The sequence below is a fragment of the Drosophila obscura genome, unplaced genomic scaffold (assembly GCF_018151105.1).
Source record: "Drosophila obscura isolate BZ-5 IFL unplaced genomic scaffold, ASM1815110v1 contig_187, whole genome shotgun sequence".
Taxonomy (NCBI): domain Eukaryota; kingdom Metazoa; phylum Arthropoda; class Insecta; order Diptera; family Drosophilidae; genus Drosophila; species Drosophila obscura.
In genome coordinates this window covers 1,376,054-1,388,550 of record NW_024542775.1, presented here as the reverse complement: position 1 = coordinate 1,388,550, position 12,497 = coordinate 1,376,054, and the positions used below count along the sequence as shown (strand labels likewise).

Sequence of the window (12,497 nt, the reverse complement as noted above, 5' to 3'; positions counted from 1 at the left end):
TAGCATATGTGTATGTTAAATTCACGATTACACGTATGTAATAAAAATGACATACTTGAATATAACATCAAAATCATAAGTAATTACGCATGGATATGTATGAAAAACTATTTGTCGACGTGTATTTACGCTAACTCAAAAGCGGGAAAAGCACAAAGCTGCTCTTTGTTTGTCTCTAACAACTTTCAGTCGCCACGGTACGTTTATTTCCAACATCAGTAAGCCCTAGCCAAAGCTTAAACTCTCGAAACCTCCACATACGCGACATTACTATAAGTAGTGGTGTGAGAGGTCTGCTGGTCTCAATTTGTTTTTAACTTTCGCTGCGAACGGACAGATGTTTTGTTGATTTCCTGTGTTCCTACTTTTAATCCGATTGTTGTTATGGTCGATTTGGTTTTTGGCTGCTAATATCAAAACGCGATTTCAGTTTTAGAAACTTCTCGTTAGTCAGAATGAATGCCCATCTTACACTTATTGTGGCTCTCGCCATAACAACTATTATAGTCCCTTTCAATGCTGAGGCTGACCAAAAAGGGATAGCAGATCAGCCAAATAGTGATGGTGAAATACGAATTTACAAACGCCTTATTCCGGCTGATGTGCTCAGAGGTGAGTCAGCCCATTAACCATAATGCAAGAGGTATTCAATCAAGTTTGGAACACGTTTACTGAAAATGGAAGCTTCAGTTGAATTTTAATGTTAGTTTTTGCTATTATTACCTGCCCTGCCCGGTGTTGATTCATACCCTTGCCGAACAGCTTTTCGACGCTCAAAATCAGACAGCTTTAACTTCGTGCATATGTATGTACATATGCATATGTATGTACATACATAAAAAGCCTGCTTTGCTCTTTAGTGCAAGGTCATTTGTGTGTAAGCCAAAATGTAATATTGCAACTACATATATTACGCAGACTACGGTTGCAAAAACCACTGGTTATGAATACATATGTATATACATTTCATCCATACATACATATGTAGGTGCTTATACTATTGGGATGTGTTTTTGCTCATATGTACATATGTATGTATTTACAGAAAAAAAATTTGTTTCTTAAACAATATAATATAACATAATATAATATAACAATATAAAAAGTCATGCTAATATAAAATAATGTTATGATGAGTATGGATGATATATACTTGCAGTTCGACAGCTCCCTGATCCCGTGTGCGTTAAAACTGCTGTTTAAAGCTTGTTCATTTTCTAATCATATAGTCAAATTATTATATCAGATCTCGAGTTTTTACCTCAGCTTTTTTAATATGTGTGTTTCTCCTAAGAAAGTAATTTCTTATGCTCTGGTATTCGTGTAAAGTAATACAACACCAGTAAAATTTGTTTGCAATAAAATATTAATATTACATATATATATATAAGTATACAAATATTAAATGATAAACCAAGAGTATATTTTGGCTTAAAAACTTTCAGATTTTCCGGGAATGTGCTTTGCTTCCACACGTTGTGCTACCGTGGAGCCTGGAAAATCATGGGACTTGACTCCGTTCTGTGGTCGTTCCACTTGTGTGCAAAATGAAGAGAATAAGACAAAGTAATATTTTGACTCAGTTGTTTTTTAAAGCCGCAACTATATACATTTCGTATTCACAGACTTCTAGAACTTGTTGAGGATTGCGGGCCGCTGCCTTTGGCAAATGACAAGTGTAAATTGGACACATCAAAGACCAACAAAACCGCGCCCTTCCCTTATTGCTGCCCTATCTTTACATGTGAGCCAGGCATTACGTTGGAATACCCTGAGATTGAAAAGGAGGATGCCAAGAAGAGCGATATATGAATTTGGGCTTCCACTATTAACTGAGTTATAGCTGATATACCGAGTATATAAATAGATGTGTTTAGTTTGGGTCAGATAAATCAAAACAATTTCAAGAGCAAGCAATTATTAAATCGATTCTATAAGGAAAGTTTTATAAGAAATAAAGTTAAAGGCCAAATAATAGTGGTCCACTGCAATTGTTTTAAATTAATTGTATTACGAGTACTAAATGAAGTAAAACTAACTTTTTGTTAATTTTCAAATCGTTAACAGAAAAATTGTACGACACAAAAAAAAATTTAGCTAGTGCATCAAAGGTTTAAGACTGGCAATGAGCAATGACATTAAGTAAAAAATAAATAAGCAGAAAATTACACCAAGTCCTGAACATTAAAATGAACATCATAGCAATGCTTCTGACCTGTCTTCCCCCGCAGTCTTGAGTCTGACATTTTTGAATCACCTAAACAACTAGTTTTGAAAAAAACATTTAGAAACTATAAACGATTCTCTATTATATACATTCCCCAATCCGGAGATACAAACAGTAAAAACGTAACAACATCAACACCATACCTACAAACTATAGATCATAATGTGGAACGATTTCAGGCTATCATATAACCTGGATAATCTTCTATCGAACATAAACCGTAGTAGTGCAGCCGTCTGATAACCTCCAACTGGAGGAGGCTAAAGACATCACGATCCAGTTAAAATGTAATGCAGCCTCCGTGATTCTGGCAAACGGGTCGATCCTCACTGTTGATGCAGAATATTTTTCTCCACAAGATGGACTGGTCGAAAGATGCATTTTTGAAGATACTAAAGCAACTTGTGAAAAGATTCATTATTGAAGGAGATTACATTCCCAATAGCTAAAGTTGTGACAATGCCAGAGCATGCAAATTAGTAAGGGACGGGTTCTGGTTGTATACACAGTTTTGTCTTTGCCTCAAAATATTTGACCAAGTGCATATTATAAAATCACATGAGTACCAAATCAAAGCTAAAGGTCTTAGGTAGCTGTTAGTGAAGGAACTAAATTGATTCCTTCATACAGAAAAATATTATCAAAAATATAGTGATGTGATTTTTTTTGGAAAAAAATTTGTACCGTATATTGGACACTTCCTGAAAAATCCGCTTAAAAAATATGAAAGGAAATCACTAAAAAAATGAGAAAAATTAAAGTTTATTTATTTTAAGTTTCTCTCAAAAATGAGAAAAATGAAATTTTATTTATTTTAAGAGCCCTCACTGGCATAAAGAACAAAAAGGTTTAGACATTTTCACATTACTCATCGCAATGGCATGTATCGCAACTAAAAAATAATAAAAATCATGTTTACCACATACTCTAACTATATTTAAAAAACCGTATCCAAATGGGTCACGCGCTGCGGAGATACACACACATTTTTTTTCTACAAATGTATAGTATATGTAGATTAGACTTTTCCATATCGCTGACTATTCACATACTTGCAAATGTATTTGATAGATTCCATTGAGCTGCAGAACTCAACATTAATGTGAATGTTTTTCTAAACAGGAGAATATGGTACTACCTATCGACTCTAAACGGCTACGTTGTTGATTTTTATCATGAATGATTGTACACAACTATCAATATTTCTTCTTGAATATATTGGATATTTACCGACTTTGGTAAAATCTTTTGAAAAACGCTTTGTAAATTTTTCATTTTTTATTAGGGATACATATCTCCGCATGGGCCATGAATCATGTTTGTGGTAATTGTTCGGGCCAGCGGCTATTTAAGCGTGTATCATAATATTAAACGTAGCTGTAACTATTTGTATAAGAGTATCGAACCCTAAACTAATGTATGTTCGGCAGTGCTGCTGCTCTCTTCCTGTTAAAGGGCGCTCTGCACCTGCCGCTTCGGCTCTTGTATTGATAGGCCGTCGTGGCCCAAGTAGTTCTATGCTAATCTCTCGCCGCATAGGTTGCATACCGAACCCCCGCTTGTGCACATTTATCTGGCTGGACAAAAGACCGAGAAATTGGCTTCAGCTAGCCGCCGGTATAAATAAACATTATAACGTTGTAAATCGAAAGTCTTTTAACTGATTTTGGATAGATATAGGTGCCAAAAAAGCTTGGCATCTCAAACATTGGTGACGTGATTTAACTACAATTTTTAATCGCGTTCCGTTTAAAAACTATAAAAATTAAATAAGATATTCGTTGCTCTGCGGTTTAACGACCAACAAATACATTTTTGCAAATAAAAACAGTTAAAGTGCAAGTTCAGTGAGACTGCAGCCGTCTAATATTACGTTGCTTAATCGCCGAATCGCTCTTGCTCTGCGTCGCTGCAGCCGCGGCCCTTGACTTTCCGTGTCTTCTATTCTCGCTCCCGTTCTGTTCGCCGTCGCTTAAGCGGTCTTACATTTTCCATTTTTTCGTTGCATTACCGGTTGGCAAGGACAAAGAGTCGAATACAGGCGCGGGCGGAAATATTGCGATGGAGGAAAAAAGGCTGAGGCTTTACAAGCGTAAAGTTCAGTCTCTGCATGATCGGCTGCACCGTCTTGGCGAGTCATTCTCGGGGAATAAACTCGACAAACTAAGTGCGTCTGAAATAGATGTGCGCCTCGATATGCTGGCGGAAATGCGTGAGGAGTTCAACAAGTCCCATCATGAGTTGGAATCGCTGGATGAAGACGAGATTGGAAGTGAGCTGCGTGAAACCTTCGATACGCTGTTCATTTCTTTGAAAGCCGAGTTGCTGACTGCTCTCGAACTAGGTCATTTACGCGTAGCTGCTCATTCCACTAGCATGCCAAATAGCTCTGTAGGTCATACCATCATCATGGCTCACAAGCAGTGGCTTCCTGAGCTGAAGCTACCTAGCTTCTCCGGTGGCTATGTGGAATATGCGGATTTTATTGCCATGTTCAACTCGGTCACCAAAGGGGATGCAGATCTCAGTGAAATCGAGAAGTTCCAACATCTTCGCTCATGTCTCTCGGATGCTGCCCTGGATTCGGTTCGATCGTTGGAGCTCTCTAGTGCCAATTATCGTGTGGCTCTGGACATACTTAGCAAACGTTTTAATAATAAACGACTTGTTTTCCAGGCACACATCAAGGAGATTCTTGGGCTCAAGAAGGTAGATTCACCGTGCCCTGCAGACATTAGGAAGTGCTGAGGAGATATCGGGATGCATGATAATCCACATGCTGCTGCAAAAACTAGATGCGAAGACCCAAACCAAATGGGAAGAGGCTGCGTCAGCGGACTGGATACCCACAGCTGGGGAGTTCTACGATTTCCTGGAGAAGCGATGCCAGAAGATGGAGAACGTGCAGTACAGCGACACACGCTGGTAGCGCTCAGGTGGGAAAAAGCCAGTCTACACATCTAAAGAAAACTTTTGTTGATTCTAACTCTTCCGCCGACCCGTCTGGATGCCCTTTCTGCCATTCAGCGGGCCACGGAATATACGTGCAGCATCTTTACAAATGTATCTCCTTTTCTGCGACCCAAGGAAGTGAAGAAGCTGTCACTTTGTTTTAACTGCTTAAAATCGGGTCATCGGACTCGTGCATGTACAGGTGGCCAGTGTAGGGTTTGCGGAAGGAGGCATCATACCTTATTGCACTTCGACTCATCCATAGCGCAAAGCTCCCCAGCTGTTTCTCCTCCAGAACGAGCGGTACAACCAGGTTACGCCGGTTCAGGATTCTGCTAGCAGTGTGCCGTCTCATGCGTCTACCTCTCTTGCTGCCAAGGTTTCCACTCCGATGTTGTGCTGTTGGCCACAGCTGTTGTTTTGGTTAAAAATCGATCTGGCGTTTTGGTTCCTTGTCGCGCCATTCTAGATTCAGGATCCCAGCTGCATCTCGTTACATCCAGGTTAGCCCAGCAGCTTCAGCTTAGGAGAACTCAATCGTCTGCCCTTGTTTCTGGCCTGGTCGATACTAGCGTGTCCACTGAGGGATCCACCGTCAGCATTTGCATGCAGTCTCGCACTTCGGACTATTCGACCACACTCACTGCTCTCCTCGCACCCACAATCACAGATAGCCAACCAAGTCTGGCAGTTAATGTAGCCGATTGGAACATTCCCTCCAATATTCAGCTTGCCGATCCTGCATTCTTTAATCCTCAGCGAGTAGATCTCCTCATTGGCGCGAGCATATTCTATGACCTTCTCTGCGTAGGGCAAATCAAGCTCATAGATAGATGGCCTCTTCTGCAGAAGACCCGGCTTGGGTGGATCGTATCTGGTGGTGGACAGAGGGTGTCAAGCTCGTCGCTTTTGGCAACCCAAAATTCTCCGGATTCGGAGGCTAGAATGAATGCATGGTTTGATCGAACTCTTCGTATGTTTTGGGAAGTCGAGAATTGTGTGGAGGCTAGCTTGAGTACAAAGGAAGAAGTAGATTGTGAGGCGCATTTCGTAAGCCACTTTTCACGTTTGCCATCAGGGGAGTACTCCGTTCGACTGCCTTTAAAGCATGATGCTGATCGCTTGGGAGAGTCCTATACTCAGGCGTATCGACGATTTCTCAGTTTGGAGCGAAAACTGGATCGTAATCCCGCGCTCAAGGAGCGTTACTCAGCTTTTATGAAAGAGTATACTGATTTAAAGCATATGTCCAAAGTCCATCCTGACTCACGTAGCCTCTGCAAGTATTTTCTGCCTCATCACTGCGTTTTAAAGGAGGATAGTATCACGACAAAACTCCGTGTCGTTTTCGATGGCTCTGCGGCTACATCAACTGGATGCTCTTTAAATGATGTGATGATGACAGGTCCTGTTATTCAGCCTGCATTATTTAACATACTGATCCGGTTCCGCACATATCCCGCTGCTCTCACTGGTGACATTTGTAAAATGTACCGCTGCGTAAAGGTATCTCCACCTGACAATTTTCTCCAGTGTATCCTATGGCGATATTCCATCCAGTCCAAGGTTCAGGTCTACACGTTAGACACCGTCACATACGGTACGAAGGCTGCATCGTTTTTAGCTGTCCGCGCAATGCACCAGCTGGCCATCGACGAGGGTAATCCCTAACCTCTTGGCTCAGCTGCTCTGCAACAGGAGTTCTATGTTGATGATCTCATCTCTGGCGGCAACTCGGTCGCAGAGGTCATGAAAAAGATGCGCCAAACTTCAAGTCTACTGTCTTGCGGTAACTTTAAGCTTAGAAAATGGTGCTCGAGTAAACAGGAGGTGCTTGATGGAATTCCAGAAGACGACGTGGAGAAATTTCTACGGTTTCATGATGGAAGCGACATTACCAAAACTCTCGGTTTAGCTTGGGACCCTGCGTCGGATCAGCTGCTGTTTGCCTTGTCCGCGCTGGACACGAATTCAAGGCCCTCCAAGCGGTCGGTTTTATCAACTATTGCGCGTTACTACGACCCTCTTGGATTGATTAATCCTGTTATTGTCAGGTGCAAGATCTTTCTTCAGCAGCTTTGGAGAGAACATTTGGACTGGGATAAAAGCCTACCGACAGCGCTGCACTCAACTTGGATCGACCTGAGAAACAGTTTGGCAAGCATCTCTCGCATTTCCTTTCCTCGCGTTGTCCATCATTACAATTGTAGAGGTTCATGGATTTTGTGATGCCAGCATGGAAGCATATGGTGCTTGCATATATGTCGTGTCCAGGCAAGGGGAGTCGTCGAGCAATGTTTTATGCTCTAAGTCTCGAGTGACGCCACTAAAATCATTGTCGATTCCAAAGCTCGAATTGAGTGGAGCCCATTTGCTTGCGACGGTTATGCGCAACTTAAAGGAGACGGGAATCTTCCCAGGTCAGTTTTACTGCTGGTCGGATTCGTCTACGGCGTTATCTTGGATTCGGGATGAGCCAGCCAAATTTCAGGTTTTCGTGGAAAATCGAGTGGCAACAATTCAGGAGTTGACGCAAGGCATGGAATGGCGCTATGTACCCACATCGTTGAATCTCGCTGATATCCTCTCCAGAGGCTCGCTTCCCAGCCAACTCATCCAGTCAGAGCTGTGGTTTCACGGCCCCTCGTTTTTTTAGGTTCTAAAGATGAGTGGCCTGTATCTCCCGTTTCTGAAACTCCGACCATTAAGCTTCGCAAACGTGTATTGCTGATCGCGTCTCCACATGCCGATCTCACGTCCGGATGCAAATTTGCAAACTCTTTCTTTGGCATGCACAGCACATTCGCCTACATACATAAATTCGTTCATCGTCTTAGGCATCCTGGACTCAGGGTTTCTGACACTCAGCAAGGAACGCATCTACTTGTTCGACACGTTCATCTGGCAAGTTTGTGGTCGGACATAAAGGAGATTAGACGCAATGGGCAAGTCAGAAAGTCTAGCTCCATCAGTTCGCTATCTCCGTTCATCGATCCGTCTGGTTTACTCCGAGTTGGAGGTCGTCTCGGCGACTCATCGCTCCCGCTTAATGCTCAGCACCCGTTTATTTTGCCCAAGGGACATCCCGTAACGTCTGCAATGATATGCTGTTATCATCAACGGAACCTCCATGCCGGACCTCGTGCCTTGCTGGCTAAAATTCGATTAGAATATTGGCCTATTGGAGGAAGCAAAGCCGTCTCGAAAGTAGTTAGCAAGTGTGTGAGATGCTTCAGGACGAGACCGCGCATGGCTGAGCACATTATGGGAGACTTGCCTAAGGAGCGTCTGGAAGGATCGCGGGCCTTCGAAGTAACTGGAGTGGACTATTATGGACCCTTTTTCTACCGATCAGAAATCCGCACGAGGCCTCCGATCAAGTGCTACATAAGCGTGTTTATTTGCTTCACATCTAAGGCCATACACATGGAGCTTGTTAAAGATCTGACCACCGCATCGTTCCTAGGCGCATTGAAACGTTTTACGTCCACTCGAGAAAGGCCAAGTCATATTTGGTCGGACAATGCGACAAATTTCGTTGGCGCTAAGAATGAGCTTCTGGAGCTGAAGAAGCTTTTCTTGAGCGACTCGCACATGAAGGAAGTCCATGAATCCTGCTTGGCTGACACCATCGACTGGCATTTCATCCCCCCGCGCTCTCCGCACTTTGGCGGATTGTGGGAAGCGGCCGTGAAGTCCGCAAAGTATCACCTGTACCGCTTTGACGAGCTCCGCACATTAATCTGCCAGATCGCGGCAATTGTTAATTTTCGCCCTTTGCTCTCGCTTTCAGAAAATCCTGATGACTTGGATGTGTTGACGCCTGCTCATCTGCTTTTGGGAGGCCCGCATTAGTCAATTCTCGAACCTGACCTAACGAAGCTCAATTACAACCGTCTGGATGGTTGGCAGCGGGTCACTCAACTGCAGCAGACATTCTGGAGGCGTTGGCGAGAAGAGTATCTGACTCTTTTGCAAGTGCGCTCGAAGTGGCGTACGCCTGCGAAAAACCTCTGCGTCAACGATGTCGTCTTGGTGAAGGATGAGAATCTTCCTCCAATGCGTTGGCCACTGGCTAGAAGGGTCGACGTCGTCAAAGGCAAGGATGGAGTATGCCGCGTGGCTGATTTGAAGACGGCTTCAGGAACCATCAGGAGGGCCGTTACGCGGCTTTGTTTGCTGCCCCTTGAGAAGTCAGTTGAAACGGGGGGAGTATGTTCGGGCCAGCGGCTACTTAAGCGTCTATCATAATATTAAATGTAGCTGTAACTAGTTGTATAAGAGTATCGAAACCTAAGTTATGTATGTCCCCAGCGTTCGGCAGTGCTGCTGCGCTCTCCCTGTTAAAGGGCGCTCTGCACCTGCCGCTTCGGCTCTTGTATTGATAGGCCGTCGTGGTAAAGTAGTTCTATGCTAATCTCTCGCCGCATAGGTTGCATACCGAACCCCCGCTTGTGCACATTTATCTGGCTGGGCAAAAGAGCGAGCAATTGGCTTCAGCTAGCCGTCGGTATAAATAAACATTATAACGTTGTAAATCGAAAGTCTTTTAACTGATTTTGGATAGATATAGGTGCCAAAAAAAGCTTGGCATCTCAAACAGTAATTATATCTAACAGTAGTTGATCAATAGACGGATCTGAAATTTCCGCGGAAATTACACTGTCTATTTCCCCAGGGAATATTTTGTCGACTAACAAAATTAGATTGTGTGCATAAGGTAATACTCGTTTTAGCCATTCAACTGAATACATCTAACATTTTTTATACCCGTACTCAAAAAAGAGTTAAGGGGTATATTAGATTTGTGGTAAAAGTGGATGTGTGTAACGCAGAGAAGGAAACGTTTCCGACCCCATAAAGTATATATATTCTTGATCAGCATCAATAGCCGAGTCGATATAGCCATGGCTGTCTGTCCGTCTCTCTGTCTGTCCGTCTTGTTGAGCGCCTAGATCTCAGAGACTATAAGAGCTAGGGCAACCAAATTTGGTTTCCAGACTCATGTGATATCACACTGCTACAAGTGTATTTCAAAATTTCGCCCCGCCCCTTCCGCCTACACAAAGAACGAAAATCTGTGGCAGGCACATTTTTAAAGATACGATAAAACTAAAAACGCATTGTCGTAGAGAATGCCCATATCTATCAGACTGCCGAATCTGAATCAGATCGGATCATAATTATAGACAGAATGAAGAAATTGATTTTCAGTCGCTTCCCCTGCCCCCTCCTGCCAACGACAACGCAACTAATTTTCCTTCTCGCTCGCATACACTGCCGCGTTCAGTGCGCGAGCAACCCCTAGCGGAGGAGATGTAGAATCTAAATGGTAAATGTATAATCTACATGTTAGATGTATAATATACATAATATATGTAGATGTAGATAACAGATGTAGCAAAAAAATGTAAAATGTAAATTTTTTTTTTTTAATTCAACTGGGCCCCCATCGTCTTGCGGGCATTGTTGGGCCCGCAACCTTCCAAAAGGTAATTTTTGTTCATTTATTTTTTGTTCATTTTTTCGGTGTGGTTAACGAATTTTAGCTCCAAAGTTTCTACATAGATTGAAATGAGCACTACTTTAGACTACGCCTAATTAATGCACCTATACACGAAAAAATAGAGGTCAAAGGATATAATTTTTTTTTCGACTTTTCTTGAGTTTTTAAAGTTTTTTTTTTTTCTTTTTTTTCTGACATAGAAAAAAAAATATCATCAAACCATTTCTGAGCCCGAAATCTTTAAGAAAAAGTTGGTTTTGTTCCTTGAGGAAAACTCGTGTCGAATAGTGTTATCCGACAACAAAATTGCAGTTAACTTTTAATCGCGATTATAGTGTTTTTTGACCGAGTAGTGCTTTGATTCAGCTGTCAGTGTGTTCTGAGACATAACCCAATATTTTGTGGTTTTTTTATCTGGTAAAATACCAGAAAGACGCCAAGGGGCCCAGTTGCACCGTCACACAAATCATGCAACATTAATGCGACAATATTATTTGTCACAAAACACACTGAAAACTAAATCAAGACACAAATTGTTCCAAAAAGATTAAAATCGCGATTAGAAGTTAATTGTTGGTATAATGAAGATCAAAAATACTTTACTACCTATGCGCAGACCTATTTAATAATTTCATAAAAATCATTCCAGCCGTTTGTGAGGAGCTCAGTTACAAACACTGTGACACGCTATTTTTGTATAAATAGGTTCACTGTTAAGTTCAGAAGATATAGCTATACTGTGGGTTCCACATGCCACAAACGAAAGTATTTCTGCCCTCAGATGGTATTGAGGATCATCTATTGCCATTATCGATCTAAACTTATGACCCCTTTTCCACGGACCAAAACTACAGGGGCTTGTTACCGGAGATGATAAATGGTATTTAAGTAAACATTATAAATATATTCATTAATATTTAAAATTGACATACAAGTACTACTTTAACTCCACCCATTTTCAAATTTTTATATTTCTCCAAAATGAACTTATTTCTATATTATTTACATTGTTTAAACTAATATCACCCTTTCTTCAAAATTTGAAGTCTTAGTTTTCTGTGCTATCAGCTGATTCCTCTCCTCCAAAATTTCCTTTATCTTATTCCCAACGGCGGTCATAGACCTTGCATAATTAAAGATTGAATATTTTTAACGAAAAAGTAAAGTGTAAATAAAAGTGTATAAAATGTATGTAAAATAAACATCGGTATAACCGATGACAAATATGACTCCAATTACGTAAAATGTTTTACTCACGACCGCATGGTATGGACCGTATTTTCTTCGTGTCACGTCACGACGAACAAAAAATTAAAGTTTTATTGCCGGATACAAATGTACTAAAATTTTGGAAGAATGCGAATGAAAGCGTTACAGCTTTTAGCTAGAAAAGTATTAAATTTTCCAGCCAGCTCGGCTACAAGCGAGAGTGTGTTTTCTAATTCGGGACAAATATTAAATGAACGCCGTACACGCTTATTAAGCCCTAACCTTGATAATTTGTTATTTTTATATAAAAATATGTTAATAAAAACGTATATGTAAGTAAAATCAGTGTTAATAATGGTATGAAAAAAAAGTATAATATTTCGAGCTGGACCGTGTTTGACCGTGTTCGGAAAATTTTTAGCCGTGCGCGTTAGTGCGTGTTGGAAATTTTCATTTTCGTGCCGTGTTGTGTCGTGTCGGAAAATTGCAGTCTATGCCCATCTCTAGTGCGGTCCATCGGCGAAAGCACTTTCTCGATATCCGCTATACATTGTAAGTTATATGGTGTCTTAAATGATTTACGTTAGAACAACAGTCAACACC

The 12,497-nt window shown here is 41.5% G+C and overlaps 2 protein-coding genes across 2 annotated transcripts; both read left to right on the top strand.

Moving 5' to 3' along the window:
- The first annotated feature begins 303 nt into the window (after positions 1 to 303).
- On the top strand, positions 304 to 1,991 carry LOC111070842. The gene is made up of 3 exons (XM_022361803.2): positions 304 to 612; positions 1,446 to 1,566; positions 1,626 to 1,991. The coding sequence occupies exons 1-3, from the start codon at positions 456 to 458 to the stop codon at positions 1,810 to 1,812; spliced, it is 465 nt and encodes a 154-aa protein (XP_022217495.1). The 5' UTR covers positions 304 to 455; the 3' UTR covers positions 1,813 to 1,991.
- A 2,297-nt stretch (positions 1,992 to 4,288) lies between these two features.
- LOC121404187 lies at positions 4,289 to 5,156 on the top strand. The gene is made up of 2 exons (XM_041593414.1): positions 4,289 to 4,874; positions 4,966 to 5,156. The coding sequence occupies exons 1-2, from the start codon at positions 4,289 to 4,291 to the stop codon at positions 5,154 to 5,156; spliced, it is 777 nt and encodes a 258-aa protein (XP_041449348.1).
- The last annotated feature ends 7,341 nt before the right edge of the window (positions 5,157 to 12,497 follow it).

Excerpts from the sequence above, each read along its gene's own strand:
- LOC111070842 (XM_022361803.2), top strand. The coding sequence starts at position 456 with ATGAATGCCCATCTTACACTTATTGTGGCTCTCGCCATAACAACTATT. Across the intron at positions 613-1,445 it reads TCCGGCTGATGTGCTCAGAG|ATTTTCCGGGAATGTGCTTT; the intron begins GTGAGTCAGCCC and ends AAAAACTTTCAG. Across the intron at positions 1,567-1,625 it reads AATGAAGAGAATAAGACAAA|ACTTCTAGAACTTGTTGAGG; the intron begins GTAATATTTTGA and ends TCGTATTCACAG.
- LOC121404187 (XM_041593414.1), top strand. The coding sequence starts at position 4,289 with ATGGAGGAAAAAAGGCTGAGGCTTTACAAGCGTAAAGTTCAGTCTCTG. Across the intron at positions 4,875-4,965 it reads TCTGGACATACTTAGCAAAC|GAAGTGCTGAGGAGATATCG; the intron begins GTTTTAATAATA and ends TGCAGACATTAG.